This window comes from Pelodiscus sinensis, chromosome 2 (genome assembly GCF_049634645.1).
Source record: "Pelodiscus sinensis isolate JC-2024 chromosome 2, ASM4963464v1, whole genome shotgun sequence".
Taxonomy (NCBI): Eukaryota; Metazoa; Chordata; order Testudines; family Trionychidae; genus Pelodiscus; species Pelodiscus sinensis.
The window spans coordinates 236,166,109-236,186,508 of NC_134712.1; the positions used below are offsets into that span (position 1 = coordinate 236,166,109).

The window sequence follows — 20,400 nt, forward strand, 5'->3', positions numbered from 1 at the left end:
GTGAGGAGTCTGTGTTATGTAAGCCATGGGGGCTTTAGGAAAACCCAGCAAGGACATCAAATATAGGTCTAAAAAAGAGGAGGGGGGCAGTTGTAGGAATTAAAACTAGTCTTTCCTTATTTCCCTTGGCACTGGCAGCAGCAAAGCAGCTGTGACTACCCGGAGTTCTGTTTCTTTAGGTTAGTGAGGGATCAAAATCCTTTGAACACAACCTCAAGTATAGCCCAGATTTCCTTATGATATTTTAATGTGCAAATCAGCATAACATGGGGACTTCTTTGCACTGAGACAGTTACCTAGAGAATGACAACAGAGTTTACACATTGCATGTGGATACTCACCTCTCTTTCTTCCCTCTCACTCCTCTGTCTGGGCCCAAAGCTACAGTGGCTTTCACTGCAAATAGTCACACAGGCAGGCTTTTCAGCTGCTTGTAAGTAGGGCAAGAGTGGATTAGAGCAGGCATTTTGCAGCAGAAGGCTTTGGAGTCTCTCACCTGCATAGCCTGGGGATTGAATTTTGTCCTGTTTCAATGGCCTTGAGCATCTTTTGTCTCCCAATTTCTAAGGTCCTGATTCTTCTCTTCACCTTCACAGGGAGTAGAGAGCAAAAGCAGGCAGAAATAGGAGGAGAACATGGAAGAGAGACAGAAGCAACTCTGATGCATGTTTCCTCATCCCCCCCCCCCCCACACACACACTCCAGCAGTTCACAAAAGCCCTTTTCTGACTCTGAAGGGAACACATTAGGAATCTGTCACTCTCTGCACCTGCTGCCATCAGAACCACAGGTCTCTTTGGGAGTTAAGAAAGTAGCATTCATTAGCTCTCACCTTTTTGTCTGCACTCCCACATTGGAGCAGGAGTCTGGGCAAAGAAGTCATAGTCACTTGTGAAATTTCAAGCAAAAGAGACCATCATATTACATGGTCTGTCTGATTTCCTATATACCATATAAGCCACCAACATCAGCCAGCACCCCACACTAAGCTCAGCAATTAAATATCAACATCCACTCCACACTGCTCCTAACAGAGGGAGGAGAAGCTGAGATGGACTATTGAGAGCCAGCCCAAGTACAGAAACGGGACTTCATTTCTGTGCTGACTCCAGCACCTGCACGTTTGGAGGTCGTATGCCTGCTTCCTCTGCCATTTATTCAGGCTTGTTTACATTACAGAGAAGATCAAAGCTGCTGCAGTCAATCTTCCAGGGTTTGAATTAGCGGATCTAGTGAAGACATGCTAATTCAAACTGAGATGGTGCTCCAGTCTGCCCCTGTTGTCCTGTTACTCAGGGCAGGGCAATGAAAGGAAGCGTGTGCTCCCATCAATGTCCCACTGTGTGGATGGAGCCAAAACATGATTTAAGAGACTTTGATTCCAGCTATGTAATTAACATAGCTGGAGTTGTGTATCTTAAGTTAACTTTTCTCTTTAGGATAGACCAATCCTCAGACTCTTCTTCATGGAAGGGAACACTTAGTGGAAACACTGCAGAGTTTGCCACACAGTGTCCAGAAATCCCTGCCATGTGAGTTTTGCCATGTGAGAAGAAACCCCAGCCCTTGGGATCCCTTAGCCCATACATTATCATAAGGGTCTTTAGTAGAGTATTGAACTCACACACAAATACACACATAGGATTTTTCGTGGTATTGTTAGAAAGCCAAAAGTTTTTCAAATTTCAATAACCGAAGAGCTAAGAGAAAATCAGATTTTTTTCTCTCAGATATTTTCATGTAAACAAAAAAATCATCAGAAAATTAAACACACAATTTCTAGCCAACAGAGGCAGTGCGGAGGGAGACATGAAGGGTCAAGCTGAAGGTAGGAAGGAAAAGGGTCTCTATCCTTTCCTCCCAGTGCCTCTTCCCTGCCACCTGTGGTCACTCTACTTGGCAGTCAGGTGAGAAACAGGACATAACACTTCTGTATGAAAGAGCCTGACTGTGAGACACTGGTCACCCACTCCCTGACCAGGCATGGCTGCTGAGGATAGGGTCTGAGCATGTCGGGGGGTGGGGGGTAGGGGAGGTGATCCTACTCAGTTGGCCCTTACTCCCAGCAGTTGTGAGGCACAGTGGTCAGACAATTCAGCTGCACACTAAGTTGTGCTAAGATGCAACATCTCTCACATACTTAGTTGAGCTGTTGGTTGCTGCCTACTTGCAAATAAACTGTCTTTTCCACAGTTCTTTTATTTGAAAGACCCTGTGTGAAAAGGTAAGTTGCATAACAACAAGACTGTATTGAGGTTTTGATTTCTTGCAGTCACTGTTTGTGGGTCATTCTCTGTGCTGAGGAAATGCCTTATAGGAATTTGAGGCTAAATTCCGTCAATCACATGTTGTATTGGCTGCAATCAGCTATCAAGATGGGTCGCAAAAGGAACAGCTGTCCTTCAGATAACACAGTGATCACTGTCAAAGAGCATTATTCATGAGGCCTGGCACCTTGAAACAAATCCTTCAGTCTACTTCAACTTGTGCAGGTGCCTCTGTGGCATGTGTGCTTTTCTTTTCCATTAGGAGACAGGCTGAGGTATGGTAAACAAGCTGCAGGTTCTTGAGAGCTTTGTCTTTAGCTCCAGCGAATGCAGCCTGCTGGGAATGAACAAAGGGATCACTGTAGTTGTGCCCTTGTCTGAGAAGAAGAGACAAGTCTCCTTCCTAGATAATGGAATCTGGCATTACTGATGATTACCATTATCTGGGTGTCCAGGAACAGGAATGATTTCAACAGATTGACTGACCATTCATGGGCATCATACTGCAGCTGAGAGAGATTGTATTTACTGAATTCTCTTTTTTGTACTAATTTTTCCTGGGATGAGCCCAAGTCACTTGACTTTCATCCTAGTTCATTATAGTCAGTGGCATGTCATCTGTCTGGGATGAGAGAGAAAGAGGGACAGAGATAGAGGGCTATGTGAAATTGCCCTGGCGCTAGCAGTGCAGTCCAGGTCACCTCACAGTTTCTCTTTTACATTTCACATAGAAGTTAAATAGAAGTGTGGAGACAGATTGAGCTTGGAGACAGATTAGCAGGATGAGGTACTGAACCATCCATGCAAACACGAGAGGAATTAATGCACACATTTAAGGAATCTTGAGAATTCCATCAAGTTGTGACACACCCTAGGAATAATGATGATGATGTCAAAGACAGCTGACTGACAGATTAATCTTTACTTCCATCCACGGCCACAAAGAGAGCATCCATCGGTATAACCAGACCCGTCTATGATCCATGAGCAGTCTTGGAGGTGCCTGAGAGGGAACTATGTCATTAGCAGAACTCAGATGTCCCTCAGGTTGCCTTGCTGGTACTTTCTTGATCACTTTGTCCAGGACTGGGCACTAATTCACAGGTTGTGAGCCCCCAGTGACAGCTTTCTGATAATGAGCCTGACTGACTCATTTTTAGGTTGCATTGGTAGAGAATGCCCTTCCTCCAGACTTGTTTAGTTGAGCTCTCTAGCAGGTCAAACAATTCACTGCCCTTGCATGGTGGTAGATGTGTGTGTGTGTTTTCTTCATGATTTACTTATATAGTACCCTGCAGAAGGGTCTATATGGATGCACCCAAATTTCCACCAAGAGACCTTATTTTTGTTACTGGTCCAACTTGCAGAGGACCAGGACATTAGGTTGTATGGTCATCAAAGCAAAAACTGTTTTGTGTCTTGTACAGCAAAAATTACATAGTCAATAAGTTTTATGCATAATGCACAGTCCAGCCTTACAAGACCTGATTTTGGCGGATTGGATAGATGTACTTGTCACATTGCCTAGGTACACGTGCATCAAATTAAGACCTTTACACAAAATTTGCTTGATTTTATTAAAGGTTTTTAAAAAAAACCCTTAGCATTATTTTATGTCCTTTTTATATATTTAAAAATATCTATGTAAAGATAATAAAAAATAAATTGTCTAAATAAAAATAAAAAGTTTCAGGGGCATAAAACATTTGAATATACAGAGGTCTGAGTAATGGGTGAGTACTGCACAGCCTGGAGTGCAGCCTAAATGCAGAGAAGAGGCAGTTTGAGATTAAAGGGGTTCCAATCAACAGGGTTTTATTGTACTCCTGTGGCTCACTGCAAATGGAGCAGACATTGAGGACATTAATTATTTAGCATAACTTTTTCTTTCATATTGTTTTCTTCTGTGTTAGTAAGCTGGGGTTCCAGATTCATATTCTTTAATCACACGATCACTAAGAGGGTAAATGCCCTGAAGATAAAGGTTCCTTGTCATTTAAATGGGTGAAACACCTGCTGGATAACCTTTTATTTTCTTAATAAATGTGTAATATTTTGTGGTCAGGCTTTTCTCAGGAATGCTGTTGCTGTCTTTCTCCTTATCAGTCCTCCATACCAGTTACCTTATTGCCTGGTTTCCAAAATGCGGAGGTGCACAGTATAATATGTCTATTTTGAAATCAGTCTGAGCCTCCTCACACTTTTGCTAAATTCCCAATGATGCGCAAAAGAGACTATTTCCCTTGATTTTGAATTTAGCAAACAAATGTACCTTTTTAATTACTAGACTCGCAATGGGTATCTTGCATAAGATTGGGGGATACAGAGTTTCTTCAACATTAACCCATATTCCTCCCTTTGAAGCAATAATCAATGCAATAAATGAACTAGTTAATAATTGTGTGGTTAGGGGAAAGAGTCACAGTATTTCACTCTGTTGGGAAGCATAATAGTCGGTGTCCATATGGTCTAAAATAAAATAAAATAAATAAATAAGCCTTGCAATCCCTTTTGTAGCATCCCTTCTTGTAAACTGCCCCTAAGGCTTTTCCCAGATAAACTGGCAGTATGTTTTTATTCCCTACAGTGCAGTTCTCCCTTCTTTTCGATCAGGTCCAAGGCATATCCGTCAGCCCAAATGGGAGCTGAGTTTGCAAGCTGACAGGGGATGGAGAGGGCTGGTGGTGCTGATGTCAGAGCCAGGAGACAGTTGTGATTGGATCTAATTAGACTTTGCAGCAGCAAATAGACAAGCTCCCTGCATGATTGGCTTCAAAGTGGCTGGTGCCAAACAACTAGCAGAGGTGCAAAAAGTAGAAGCAGTGCATTTACAGCCCTGATAAAGAAAGGCAGCCTGAGTGAGAGCAACCAGACTCTTCTGCAGCTTTCGTCTGTACCTTTCCACAGTTCTCACTACAAGCAGTTAAGCATGTCAGCTCAGAAGATCAGAGACACTTAACCCAGCTGATACCAAGTGACAGAGAATAATTAGAATTAAAAACCAGGCGGTACTGAAGAGTGAATCTTATCCACAGACCTATAAAACAGCAAAACCCAGAGGTGAAATCATACAAGAAAGAAAAGCCCTTTATATTATTGTTTACTGAACTACAGTTATGACATCAGTTCTGGGGAACAACAGAGCATCTGGAGGTCCAAGTAGTCAACTAAAATGCAAGTCCAAAAGGAGGAGGAGAAGGAGATCAAAGAGGAAAGGTAAGCTTTGCTTTCCCTCTACCTTTCTTTTCTTTCATTCCCTCTCTTCCTATGCTCTCTCGATCACTCTCTCTGAGCTGCTGCTGCTTTTGTTGTCTATTTATTTTGGATATATGCACTTTTGTAGCCTCCAGGATGCTGTTTACACAGAACACTGGATACAGGGATTGTGAAATACCCCACAATTTCATGTAGGCTGTAACAAAGAGTCTTGCAATTGCTGGAAATAAAGGGATGCCTGTAAAAAGATAGGGACTGTTATTTTGTTAAAGGAAAAGGGAAGTTTTTTCCCCCTTCTGTCTTTGTACTCAACTGAATCAGTTTATTTATCCAGGTACTGCAGCACAACTCAACAATTCACAGCTAGTGCTTCCTTTGACCCTGTCAGACGTAATGTTATCACATGATTCCTAATGAAATAATATTTTGTGCTGTCCTAGGAATTAAAAAAAGAAATAAAAAGAAGCTAGACTTTTGCCAGTCTTTTTCAAATACAAATTACCATCAGATTCAGAGTTGCTCATAACACTGATACTGGCTTTCCAGTAACATGGAACCAGTTTTTATTTATCAGAATAATCTTCCTATGATAATTAAGAACTGCCTTATAAGTCTCACTTTACCTCTCATATGAAGCACAAATTTAGTATGTAAAAGAGGACAGAAGATATACTATCTTGCTGCTAGTGAAACAAGCTGGAAATCAGTAGAAAGAAGAAAAACAGTTTTCTGATGGGGGAGCTACTTCTAAACAGTTATTTTTGCCTTATTATTAATATTTGCGTAGGCTTGCTTTAGTAAAGTTAGTAAATGCATTAATTCTGATCCACTTCTCTAATCAAACCTGCATTACAGAATTGGTAAAGTAGTAAGCACTCTAATCAAAAAAAAAAAAAGTGAAGCTACAGAATGTCATCATAGACTGTGAGGATGTCTTAAATAAAAGCTTTTCCCAAAGCAGTCTTGTTTTCTCAGATAGAGGGAATAAGACACTACTGCCATATTCCTGGTGTTGTGCCTGAACGGTTAAAGTTGAGATACTGTAAGTAATTTAAAGTAAATTAAAATGCATTTAATAAGCAAAATGTCAGAAATGCCCAACTGCAATCTGTTAGACTGTAAAGATGCTAATACAAAAGGATTTTCCAGAGCTGTAAATTCCACCTAGTCTGTAATTGTCATTGCTACAGAGGCCTGTGATAAGTTTGTCAGCTAGCTCATCAGCTCAAGCTGTTCTTTTAAAGCCTTTGAGTACATTGTTTCTTCTTCAGATCCTGGAAATTAATCAAACATTTTGGAAGCCCTAAATGTTAATTATTCATGTGTCTTTTAATTATTGCTTCATGTGAAAGTCATTGGGCGTGCATCCTGATAACTTTCTAGAAAGGCTCCAAAACAGACTTTCTGTGGCGACTTGCAATAACTAGCCAAATGCTGAAAGGAGGAGTCTACATAATTAGATTGTCACTATTATATGTTTACCAGACATTTTACCTTTTTGTTCAAAACTTTAGTAATAGATAGTGTTCTAAACATAAGTAAAACAAACGTGCTTATGTGAATGCATACTTGAAATAGAAAAGCAGCAGTCTGCATATACCTTGACTTATTTTAGCAAATCTCTAATATTTCCATTATCTGATCCCAAAGGGACTTCTACAACTGTGCATAATGTTGTGTCACAAAAGAACTGTTATCTAAAGCACTAAGCAAGAAAAAGTTCCCACCCCCATGCATAACTAATGTGGATTAAATCTATTAATTCATAAGGCTCTTTGTCTTTACCTAAACCTAAGTCTACTGACTTGGTAATAAGTTATATGTGCTTTAGCTAACCTACTTGTCAGGAAGTTAAAATTTGGCCACAGACTGTGATCTACAGAAATGAGTCAATGGTTCATTTAACTATAGAAGAAAGATTACACCTGTTAAAATAAATAAGATGCTATTTCTTATAAACTTTGTGTTTTACTGAAATAATCTGAAAGTTGGGCCTTTTTTTTTAAGAAAGCAAATTTGCTAAATGATAACTATGTGCAGAATCAACAACTAGAATTTGGTAGAATTCCTGAACAGAATTGATACATTTGTCCCACAGTAGATTAACTACTTTCAGGAATTAATTTTTGATTCCTTGGAATGTGTACCTTTGTAACCAGTTTCCAAATATTTTAACTGGTTACCATGTGAATTGTAAGAACAGCGGTTGTGTTGGTACTATTCTAATTTCCCTTTCCACAGGCTCATAGTGTTTGCTCACAAAAATTCATATAGACATGAATATATGATGACAACTTAAGGAAAACCCAATATTGAAACTGTTAAATCTGTTTTTAGGACACACCAATTTCCAAACTGATTTTATATATATATATATATATATATATATTTTACTAAAATCAGTTAACTTCTGATATAAAGGTGTTACTTAATCAATCAGATACATCCAGCACTCAACAAGAAAAATGTTTATTAAGCCCCTTAAAAGAACTGAGCTTTTACATAAATATGTTTCCCACGTTTTGCAGACACTACACATAATGTAATCTATTTTAATCAATAGAGGATAAACCTTTTTAAAGGATTATACCAAAGGTTTGTGCATGTAATTATTTTCCAGTGGGTGTTTTACTATCTACAGCAGGTACACTTTTGGCAGGTATTACTGAAGAAAAAGATGTGTGCACGCGTGCTTCTGTGTGTGGGTGTACATATATTGGTGTGTATGTACGTACCCAAATGCACACAGAGACAGTCACGCCAGTGCTAAATTGTAATTTAGTAGAAACCAATGTGAGAAGATGAAATATATCAAAACACACACTCTTCAAGGAATATTGCAAACAGATCATTTGTAGAAATAAATTCATTATATTAGCTGTATACTACATCTGTGATGAGTTTATATGCCAGGTTAGTAAGTTGTGCTACTTCATAAAACACCTAGGCATGCCTTGGAGTAGAAGCAACTATTACTCCCCATTTGATGCCATTCTTCTTCTCTTTCTAATTTTACTTTCCAGGTTTTTGTTCACTCTTTTACACTGATCGATGTGAATTTTAATGCAATGCCTCTGTGTATCGATATCAAATCCTGTGCTGTATTTTTCATTTATCCTGGCACTATCTTTTAGGAGTTAACCCAGAGGCAGTTGCACCTGAGAAAAACAGATTACATTCCACACAAGTTACATTTCTCCCTTTATTTAGGAGAAATATAGTGAAATTGACACGCTGTCACAGGGACAAGCACTATTTTTGTGTACGTAAATCAGGCAGCGGAGAGTGTAACTACCATGTACTGTATGGTTTTAGTGTTCAAATATATTCTTCAGTTATTCCTATATATTTGTATTATCTTTATAGTGATTGAGTTTCAGGATTTAGTTATAACCCTAGTATTAGTGGTTAATCATATGTCCATGCAGCGCGTATCACAATACAAGCATATTTACATAGACATTTAATTTAGATTTAGACTACTTGCAGAAAGTATCAGAGGGGTAGCCGTGTTACTTGCAGAAAGTGTATTCCAAAGCTAAAATATTTTGATATTCATAGCTATTTTGTAAGCTATTATAGGAACAGTTACACCGTCATTCAGAAATAACAAATTTAACTCTTAATGGTAAATAAATATAATTTCTCAAGGGGCTGTTGTAAAATAAACACAGACATTTGCCAAAATATCAGCACGTTAATTTTCTGTAAATTATGAATGACAGTCCTGTAGCTGTATTAATTTCATTTTTTTAATTTGTCAATGGTGTGATCTAACATTAGAGAAATATGGTTAATAATTTGGATAAATCCACGTTAATATTTAGTGGACTGTGTGTCTCCTTGTAAAACAACAAAAAATACTTTGCATGCCCATATGCACATGAGTATTAAATGTAATAGATTATAAACAGATTACTGACACAATTCATCTCAGGGCCCTGAATAAATTCTGTGCAGAATTAGGAAAGGAAAGACAAGAACTTTAAAAAAGAGGGTTTTTTTAGATGAAAATGATTTAAAAAAGGGACTACATAAATTGAGTTGCATCATGCTGAACATGCTGCAAAAGGCCAAACTTTCATTAACTGTCCTCATCTCAGTGGAAATCAACCACTAGAATCTTAACATGAATTTGTTGAGTTGCAATGTGCCACTACTTCATTATTTCATTATTTTTTATACATGGCAAATTATAAAATGTACTCATTGTTTGAATGTAATTTCTTCAAAGACATTGATTCAACTTAATGGTAGGAAACTGGAGCGAATCAGGTATAAACACACGGTGAAATGTGGCAACAGAAAGAGAGGGAGCTGAGCTTGCTATTGATATCGAGGGGCAAGAAATAAAAGTTGGCAAAATAAGCCCACTAAGTATTGTGCGTGAGTGAGAGAGGCAGGATTATGATGAAATGAAATTTCAGAAAAAAAATAATTAAAGAATGAAATAAGGAAGTCAGCTTGGTTCTTCATCACCCAGCAATGCCAAAGTAATAAATGAGCATGTTTCATCTGGGTTAGGTTCAGGGACACAACTCCTTCTCCACGAAAGGATTGTGTCATGCTTCAAGATGTGCTCTGCTTATCTCATATTCTGACAGCTCAAGAGGAAGGGACTGGATTTGGTGATAAAATTAAATTGATTAAGCCTTTATCTATCTAATTTTGAACCTTTTTTAACTATTACCTCCAATTTCTAGTGATCCGTGTAATGACAGCAATTTGAGATCGCATCAAGGGCATTAGCTACAATGGCTGAACTTAAATTTAGAATAAAAATATGGGATTCACGCGTCCATATCTAAATAGCAGAGGATTTAGTTATAGCAGAATTGCCTCTTCCTAGCAACAGCATGTAAGTGAGGGGACAATAAAATTGAGCATTTTGCCTTAGCAGAGAGAGCAAATATTTTGGATTTACCTTTAAATGTTTATGTAAAGGTGAAAAAGAACTAGCCTGTAAATCAGTATGATATCCACACCATACTTGTGCACGCCTTGTGAATACATACCTTCATTTTGTCACATAAGTAGAAAATAATTCAGGTTTTTTTTGCTTCCTCTTATGGCTATTCAAAATTTCTTAAAGGCACCCACAAAGCATCAAAATTCATAAAATGACTATATGTCACATAACAGCTGTCATTTCTCTTTGTGAGTTGAGCAGGTGATGTTTCCCACATGGTTCTACACACCCAGGCTCACAAACTCCAGTTTGTTAAGCGAGATTAATGTAGTTTTAAAAACATGTATGACAGTCCTTTCCGCAGTTCCACTGATAGAAATGGGAAACACTGTACTAAAAATTAAAGGTCAGTTGAAATTGCCTAATGAAATATCAAAGCCACTAAAGGTCTGTACAAACACTTGCACTAGTTTATATCTGTACATGATAGTAAAAGAAAAATTGAAACATTAGAATATCTAATATCCACTAATTGAAGTACTTGGAAACCCTCCTGGCCATTGTGCTATAGGTTTTGTGAGTAGTAATGTACCTAAATTGATTCCTACATTTAGAGCCAACTATCTCTACAACCTTGCAGGCAGTTTACAGTTTTTCCTTTGTAAACTATTAGTTATCCAGACAATAAAGCTGATATGCATCAACAGATACATCAGTCTAAACGGGCTCATGATAGACTTGACATTTTTTATGTATCACAGCCTGATTTCCCTGTAAATTACATGAGCTTCAATAGTAAATAAAGTGCTTACATTTCTTCTCTATCTGATCTTCATCCCCCTGTTGGCTGCATTGTTTAAAATTCAGACAACCTAGAAGAGTTTGCAAAAGCATGTTGTAATTGTGAATGTTAACAAAAGAGCACTTTGTTAACTCATGGAAGCAGCTTATCAACTCATAATAGCAACTAAGCCCCAGTAATTCATAAAGTAACCAAACGTGGTAACTTTAGTACACAAGTGATTTAGTGACATCTTAAGTTTTCTTAATATCTCTTCTTAAAGGTTGTATTTTTAACATGCAATTAGAGAAAGCATTATTTGAAGTATGTAGTTGTATTTCTGGGCTCTAAATTAACCATCGCCATTCAAGGCTGAAAACTGGACATCTCTGTGAACAAACAGTTCAGTGAAAACTTGTGCTGAATGTGCAGAGAAATGCAAACAGAATGTTAGGGTGCAAAAGGAATAAGATGAAAAATATCAATGAAAATATTACAGTACCATTATATAGATGAATGGTACTCCCTCACCTGGAATGCTGTGTTTAATTCTTGTCATTTGGTCTCAAAAAATATCACAGAAATAGGGAGATCTAGAAACATACAATATAAAGAAAGTTGTGGAAAGTCTTCCATCTGAAGAGAGGAAACATGAGAGGGGAGATGACAAAGGTATACAATTAATGAATGGTGGTAAGGTAGGAATGTCAGGTGATCCTGTTTACCTGTTGTTGTGATCCAACACCGAAACTGAAAGGCAACACCTTTGAAACAGACAAAATTATATTTATTTTTATACAGCACATAATAACTTGTGGAACTCACTGCCTCCAGATACTTTTGACTTCCAGAACTTAGTAAGATTTTTTTAAATCATATCTGCAGAGCTTGACAAACTGCAGTGAGATCTACTTGCCAGCCCCGCACCGCGCATGCACCAGACCAGTGCTGCGCATGCGTGCAGCGCCGGTGAATGGGCTGACCGGCTGAAATCTACTCACCATGGGCGAGTAGAAACAGCCATTTGTCAAGCCCTGCATATCTGCATGGATCGTGGGCTTCATCTTGTACAGTTGAGATCAGGGGAAAGCTTGCTATTGACGTCCGTGAATGGAGGACAGAATAGGTGTGACTACACAGCAGGGCTTAACTCGAAATAAGTTATGTAAATTGAGCTACGTCAATTGCATAGCTTATTTCGAACTTGAGAGCTTCCCACTTATTTCGAAATAGAGCACTCTTCCTCCAATTTCCCTTATTCCTCGTACAATGAGGGTTACAGGAGTCGGAGTAAGAAGTCCTCCAGCTTGACAGTTTTTCGACATTATTTTAAAATAACTGCCTGCTGTGTAGATATACCCAATGAGAGTACCCATTCATACAACAGTAGGATTTTGTTTTGGTGTCCTGCTCATTGTAGGAGTACCACAGATCTGATGCAGCATGGCAATTCCTATATTCTAGTGTTGCAGCTGACACTGTTTTCTCAAAAGTATGTAGAAAATTACTACATTTCCCCTAAAAGCACTATGGTTTTCCACATTTTTCCTGCACCCTATATGTGAAGATGTGTTAAAAGTTAATCCTATTGTCTTATTTTGCTGTTGTAGTAGATTTAAAGTGCCAGCAGTAAAATAGATAAAAAAATATAAAGTGACATGTGTGGACAGAAAATGATTTATTTTTAAGCAAAAGAGTACCAGTGATATGAAATTACTTCGAGACTGTATTAACATTATTTATTTGTATTATCATATTACTCAGATATAATAAGTCTTTTATAATTTATTTACATCAGTTCATCAGTCCTGCGACCCTTAAATAGTCTTATTTATGCAAGAGATCCCACTGAACTGAGGACTGTGTCCCAAAATAGTCTTAACTGCAGCCATTATTGGATATGTGCCATCTATTAATATTGTTAGTCACAACAGGAAAGGAATTTGTTGGTTCTTTTTCTTTTACGGGGTTCGGCAGTGGTTCACAATTAGATTTCAATCTGAAATCTGCAGAACAAAGTGTGACTTTACCATCTTTAGAAAATCTTTTCTCTCTCTAAGAGAAAGTGTGCTCAGAATTATTAGTGAAGTCACCTCTCCCTGTTAACAAAACACCAGTATGTAGAGTCAAAGGTATAAGAGAAAAAAGTTTAATGTGACAGACTTTGTATCTCCATCCTTATAGAAAGAGATTTACACAAAATTAAATTTAAATAATTTCCTGGTTCTTCCCTCTTCTTAGAAGCTGCAAAATGTCTGTTTATTCTGTAAATGGTGGCTGTGGAAGGAGTCAGTTAAATGCCATGGCAAATATGAACCAGAAATAATTATCACTCAATGCCTTTGACACCCGTACTAATAACATATCACCCTCATACCAGGCCTGAAGCTGCCACTAAAACTTGCATAGTAATCTCATAGTAAGGTCCTACTCAGAATGAGGCTAACTAGTACAATTGTGCTGGTGTGTGTGGGTGTGGGTGTGTAAATAGTCTCCAGCGGCTCTAGACATGCTACATCATAAAATCCAGGTTGTGTTAGGAAATATCTCTTAAACACAGCAGAGTCCAAATATTTAAATTTAGGTTATTATTGGGTTTTGTAATATGTTTAAGAATTGTGTATATATAAACACGAATAAAAAATGTAAATGCGCACACACAGATACAGAAACATACTATATGTGTATATATATATACAGACACGCATGTATATAATATTTCCAAATATATTGGCGCTAAAACAAAAATGCAAAACCATACAAAGAAAATAACAAATGGGGAAAAACAGAGCAATCAATAAGTATATTAAATGAATATCTTTGCTACATGTTTTTTAAAATTTGGTTGCCAGGCTTGATAGTTAATTTAAACATGTTTTCTTAAAATGAACTCAAATATTATAGACCAGAAATTACATTAACTTAACCCATTAAAAATGGGAAGGTTTACTTTAAGCCTCTTCTTTTGCTGATTTTTTTTCTGCTGCATAAATGGCAAAATTCACACTTCAGTGGGAACAGGAGCAGATCATAAGCTTGTGTTTTGTATTACATTTATCCTATCATACATGACACAAAATACGTATAGGAAGCTTATAAGTAAAAAAAAAAACTTTCCTTTAGCTAATGTCTCCCTTCTTTCCTTTCCCCTTGCCAATCGCTTCTACTCAGATGTTGAAATTTATACAAATGGTAATTGATGGGGGGAATCACAGCTGTCTGTATTTTCTCTATCTATTGTTAAGCAGTAGAGACAGTAATTAAATTGCAGCTCAGCTTTTTCTTGCTGTTTATATCTTTAAAAATTTAAAAAGAACAGTGTGAGCAGAAAATGTTCCCACATGCTATTGACCAAAGGTTTCCTCAAGTTGCTGTTATACAGTGTATTAATCGATCTATGTTGCTGAATTAAATTATTCTAAAGCATTTGATATATTTGTCTATAAAGTCTGATGTTTTAAAAATCACATTATTTGGTTCACCATCACCCAGATCTCTTTAAAATGGCCAATTTTATAGGCATCCGCCATACTCTACAAAGATTTATTTTATTGACTGCAGTATTCACAAAAAATACCTTGTGTATTCAGCTGAAAGCCATGAGCTTAGTCACTTGATGATAAAAAAAGCAAAAAGAATCCTCATACAACAGATTCTCCAGTATTCCAGCACATGCTAAAAAGGGGGATACCTAATATTCAGTTCTCCTAGAACAAGCCAAAAACAAAACTCCTTACATGAACTTGTGTCCTAGCAATAGTGTATATTAAGAGCATACCTCTCCTATGTATTCTGTTGCTAGGAGAATGAAAATTTTGTAGATTTAAGCATGTCTGGGACAAATTGTAAACAGTGAGGATGAAATGCAGTCAAACAACAACTTGTCATGTTCCCAATGGATGACAATTTGTTCTCAAAACTAAAGAGAACTGTGTTTGTTAAGGTCTTCACCTTCTTTTATTAGTGAGAAGTGAAATAGAAATCATGATTCTTTGCTCTTATAAGTGTGGTTTACAAGAGTAATAGGGCTAATAATGGCTTTGACAAAACAGACTTTTACAGATGAGTTATAGACCATGCACATTTTGTTAGCCAGATGTCATTTTCTGAATCAATGGCATCAACCTCAAACATATTGTTCTGGTCAGTGATGTGCTAGAAGGTTCTTATGTGGATTCCTGGGAGTGCCTCATAAAAAAAACTGCACCCTCAAATTGGAACAATGGTTGGGGTGCTTTCCCTGACTGACTGAGATTATTTTCTTTCTTCAGGCAATTCTAACTCACCCTTGCCAGAAAGGATTCTGAGGCTACGTCTAGACTGCAGGCTTCTTGCGCAAAAAGCTTTTATTAGAAGAGATCTTGTGCAAAAACTTCTTGCACAAGAGTGCGGCCACACCGCAAAAACACATTGAAAAAGCGACGCGCTTTTGAGAAAGAGAGCATCCAGACTTGCATGGACGCTCTCTCAAAAGTAAGCTCTGATTGTTAGGCACAGAATGGCCACCAGGGCACCTGTTCTTTATCTTCTTTCCTCTTTTTGTGCAAAAAAACCCTTTTTCCCCATCCACACACACATTTTTGTGAAAGAGCTCTTTGGCAAAAAGGCATTCTTCCTCGTAGAATGAGGAATACCTACACTGGAAAAACTCCTCTGTTCTTTTTAATTTTTTTGAGCAAAAACACAGCGTGTGGACGCTCCGTAAGGGTTTTTTTCAGAAAAACAGCCATTTTTCAAAAAAAACCTCTGTAACATAGACATAACCTTACTATCAGTGTTAATAAAAATGCATCATCATCATCAACATACTAGGTATCTATGCTTTGAATATTCAAAACACTTATGCTGAAATTATCATATTAAGTCTCTCAATTAGAGAGACAGAGGACCTAAAATTCACCAGTGAGGAAACTGAACCAGATTAAGAGACTTGTCTGTGGACTTCAGGATCAAGGTCAGGTTTAGAATTCAGAAGTTTATAACACACAGTTCCATAAAATAAAACCTTATTCACCTTTGGAGCTCATCAAGTTGCACCAAATTTAATCTATGGAACATTTTTCCAGGAGTGGATAGCCCATGGTATCCCTGGCCATTTCAGATTATGGAAGGTGAAGCATGTGCCATTGTACATAATCAATATTCACAAACCAGAGCACAAACAAGGCCAGCAAATGACCTATTGTATTTCTTTGTGAAACAGTGTTGCCTTTGTCTTTGGTAGTGTTTAGCCAGTGTTTTGATTCACTTCTTTTAATAGGAAAACAGTGGATGGAGCCAGATCCTCAGAAGGTATTCTGTTAGTGTAACTCTTTTGATTGTGATAGTTAAATTTCTCCCACAATACAGTTAAATTTCACCCACTGATGCTATTCTCGTGGGAAAAGGTTTGAGAAGCTGAGTGAGGAAAATATTGTTGGAACCATATTAGCAGCATATCACTAGCTTTTTTGTAAGGTTAGTATATTTGTGTAACACATGTTTCCCCTTTTCTGATGTAAAAGTGGGATCTGTAAAAGTGGGATCTGTATACAGAACTAACAGAAATTTGATAGCGACTTTTCTGAAACCTTGATATAAATGATTAATTTAAAAGATATAATCATTTTCAAGTTTATCTAATTTTGTGCAACATTTATATTTAATTAGAAATCTTCACAATCCCTGCATTTGCTCTTTGCCAGCAATTCACTCTGTGTATATGTTCCCATTCCCTGAAAAACCACTAGGCTGCTTTACTGCAGTTAAGAGAAGTTTCCATTATAAACTGGGTATACTTCTTAGTCATAAATAATTGCTGTGAGTTAAAACATGGCAGGTAATTCAGAGATCAAGAACAAATTTTTAACAGAACTTGAAAAGAATAAGCATGTTGATTTTACAGGTTAAGGCATTTAAAAATTACAAGCATCTGATGTTTTTCATTTTGAAAAAAAAATGTAAAAAGTCTTTTTTTAAAAAAGAACAGAGAATTTGTGGCTCCTTAGTTTATAATGTATACTAGTCATTTTATTTAGGAACAAAAAAAACACCAAAATAAAAGTCACCAACAAAGTCCTTTCCTTCATTTATTTAGCCAAATTCCCAAGAAGGTGTAGCACAATGATTTGAGCCTTTTGTAATTTGGCATCACAGAAGTTGTCTCGGGCTACACCTACACTGGCAGCTTCTTGCGCAAGAACTCTTTTGTGGAAGAGCTCTTGTGCAAAAACCCTTCCAGAAGAGAGTGTCTACACAGGCATGTGCTTTTGCACAAGAGATGTGCTTTTGCGCATGAGCATCCATGCCAGTATAGACGCTCTCTTGCGCAAGAAAGCTCTAATGGCCATTTTAACCATAGGGATTTCTTGTGCAAGAAATTAATGTTGCCTGTCTATACTGGACTCTTGCGCAAGAACCGTTGTGCAAGAGGGCTTATTCCTGAGCGGGAGCATCAGAGTTCTTGTGCAAGAAGCCCTGATTTTATACAGTAGAACGTCAGTTTACTTGAGTAAGAACACACGGCCAGTGTAGACAGGCAGAAAGTTTTTGCGCAAGAGCGGCCACTTTGGTGCAAGATCGCATCAGTGTAGACACAGCCACAGTGTTTTGCAGTAATGACTGAAAAAATATTGAAGGATGACTATAAAGGCGCCAAAGAAACCATTATTATCACAATATATTTATTAAACAAAGCCTATGTGATCCTCCGGGTACATGAATTGTGTGAATTTATTGTCTTTCTCTTCAACCAGTCTCCACCAAATTATCTGTCTCTGAAGATCATCTGAAGAAGTGGATGATGCCCATGAAAGCTCATACCATCTACATTTTTTGTTAGTCTTTAAGGTGCTACTAGACTATTTGTTGTTTTTTAAGTTTTGTGTGTCTCTGTTAAACCCACCTGGTGTTCTAATCTGAATTGTAAACCCAGATCTGTGAGACCATGCTTGTGGACTCAGTACTCAAGGAACCCACTGCACTGTAAACTTAGGCTTACAGTTGCTGGACCCAGGTCTTACACCCATGCCAGAGTGTCCATATTACAACATGCAGACATTCTGACTTGAGTCTGTGGCTTGAGCTGTGTCCATATTGCAAAATGACAAGGCTAGCCTCTTCTCTCTCCAAAGAGTCTGAGGACCTCGGTGCTTGCTGACCTGAGTGGGACTGAATTATGGATGTAGACAGATGTGGCTGTGAGGGACAGTGTTCCCGCTAAGCTGCACAGCTGCATAGCTTCACATAGATCAGCCCTGCCCAGTCAGTGAGCTCCCTGCACAGAGCCCTGAGCCTCTGACTGGGCCAGACTGATTAATCACCTGTGAAGCTGTGCTGCCGTGCAGCTTAGAGGGAAGACTGGTGGGGGGAGCGGGAGGCTCAGACTTGGTTCAGATCCCAGACTAATATGGACAAATACAGTGACACAAATCCTTACTCATGGAGAAAACTGATTCAAGCAAATATTGGAAGTACGTCTGAGAGTCCTTAGATTGGGCAGTATCTTCAGGGCAGGGATTCGGTTATCTGTTTTAGCCAGTGCCAAGCTGTTCCAAGGCATTATGGCCCTGATTCAGAAAACCACTTTAACGTTTTCTCAAAAATTCAACCCTTCTTCAGCAAAGTACATACATACATTTCCAGCCTCCTTTGAAGTCAATGGGATTTAGTGCACGTTTAAAGTTAAGCATGGGCTTAAAAACATTTTGAATCAGAACCTGTACTAGGGTTGCCATCTGTCAAGTGAAAAATCCAAAGACCTTGGACTCACCCATCCCTTAGGCTTACCCCCCTGTTCTGCCCTTCTCTGAGGCCCTGCCCTCTGCTCACTCCATTCTTCTTCCTCCCTCTCTGTTTCTCTCCCCCCCCCCCCCCAACCAGGCTGGGGCAGGGGTTTGGAGTGAAGGAGGAGGTGTACGGGAAAGGCTCTGGATATACGATGTGGGCTCTGAGACGGGGCAGGCAGTTGGGGTGCAGGAAGGAGAGCAGCATGCAGGAAGTCTGGGTGGAGAGAACAGGTTCCAGGCTAGGGCAGTGGGTTAAGGTGTGGGAGAAGAGCAGGGGTCTCTGCTACTCCAAATGACTCCTGAAAGTGATCAGATAGCCCACTGGCAGCAGCTCCTAGATGGAGACAGCAGGGGGTCTCCATGCTCCGCTGCCTGCAGGTACCACCCTTGCAGCTCCCATTGACCACAGTTCCGGACCAATGAGAGCTGCAAAGTCAACACTTGGGAGGGGGGAAGCACATAGAGACATCCCTCCCCTCCCCCAAGGGAGCTGAAGGGACACTGCTAGCTTCTGGGAGCAGTGTTGAGCCAAGGCAGGTAAGAGTGCCTGCCTCAGCTCCACTGCCGCACCAGAGTGTTAGCACCTAAAATCTCCTGAGCTGGCTGAAGTAGCCTCTGGGAGATTGAGCCTGATTCCAGGACGCTCTTGGCAAAAGCAGTACAGATAATAAATCATAGAAATTGTTTTTTGAGTAAATCATATTTTGAAAAAGGTCATCTCTATAACTATATCTATATAATGTTTTAAAGGGCTTCATCACATATTCTGTCACTCATGAAAAAATTAATTTTTTTCCTGAAAACCTACTCTTTATCATAACAAAAGTGAATAACTTGTTAAGTATGTTTCTGCAGTACTGAGGCTGAAACAGTAGCCAATAAAAGCAAACATACTGAAAGTCAAGAGGCTGACATTCCTTCTTCCAAACTGTCCTTGCCTCCCCAGTCTCAGTGCTGCATGAGTGTTACACCGTTTCATATTTGTGTATATGCATCAATTGTGAGACACTACAGGGATTGTTCATCAAGTTTGACTTGAGGCCACTATGTTAGTGGTTTGCATCATTACTTTAATATTGCCTGTGCTGGGTGGCACACCTATTCACCTGTGCAGTATTTTACTCTAGTATAGTGTGGTACATTGTGAGACAGATTATGATGATTAATTGCATAAGGTTAAAAAGAGCTTTTTCAATAATCTTCAATGTGTTTTGTGTATTCATACAAATACAGGCAGACAGACATATTACACAATATATTGTTATGCATGCAGTCGGACATGCACATAGTCACCCAATCTGTACACAGAAACATACTGTAAAGTTAATAATATTATGGCGCACTGACTGAATATAGGAAGCCGTCTTCAATCAATTCTGTTCCAAGGGACAGCTCCTTTGTGGCGAATATTGACTAGAATATTACATGAATTTCTGCACAACAGCTTGTTTCAGAAACTTT

The 20,400-nt window shown here is 38.6% G+C and overlaps 1 protein-coding gene across 1 annotated transcript in view; it reads left to right on the plus strand.

Moving 5' to 3' along the window:
- The first annotated feature begins 4,918 nt into the window (after positions 1-4,918).
- The window catches only part of ADARB2 (adenosine deaminase RNA specific B2 (inactive)), a 468,279-nt gene continuing 452,797 nt past the window's right edge, over positions 4,919-20,400 (plus strand). Inside the window, exon 1 of the mRNA XM_006111888.4 lies at positions 4,919-5,483. Within this exon, the coding sequence (XP_006111950.1) occupies positions 5,384-5,483 (100 nt within the window). The 5' untranslated portion in view covers positions 4,919-5,383. The remainder of the gene's footprint in view (positions 5,484-20,400) is intronic.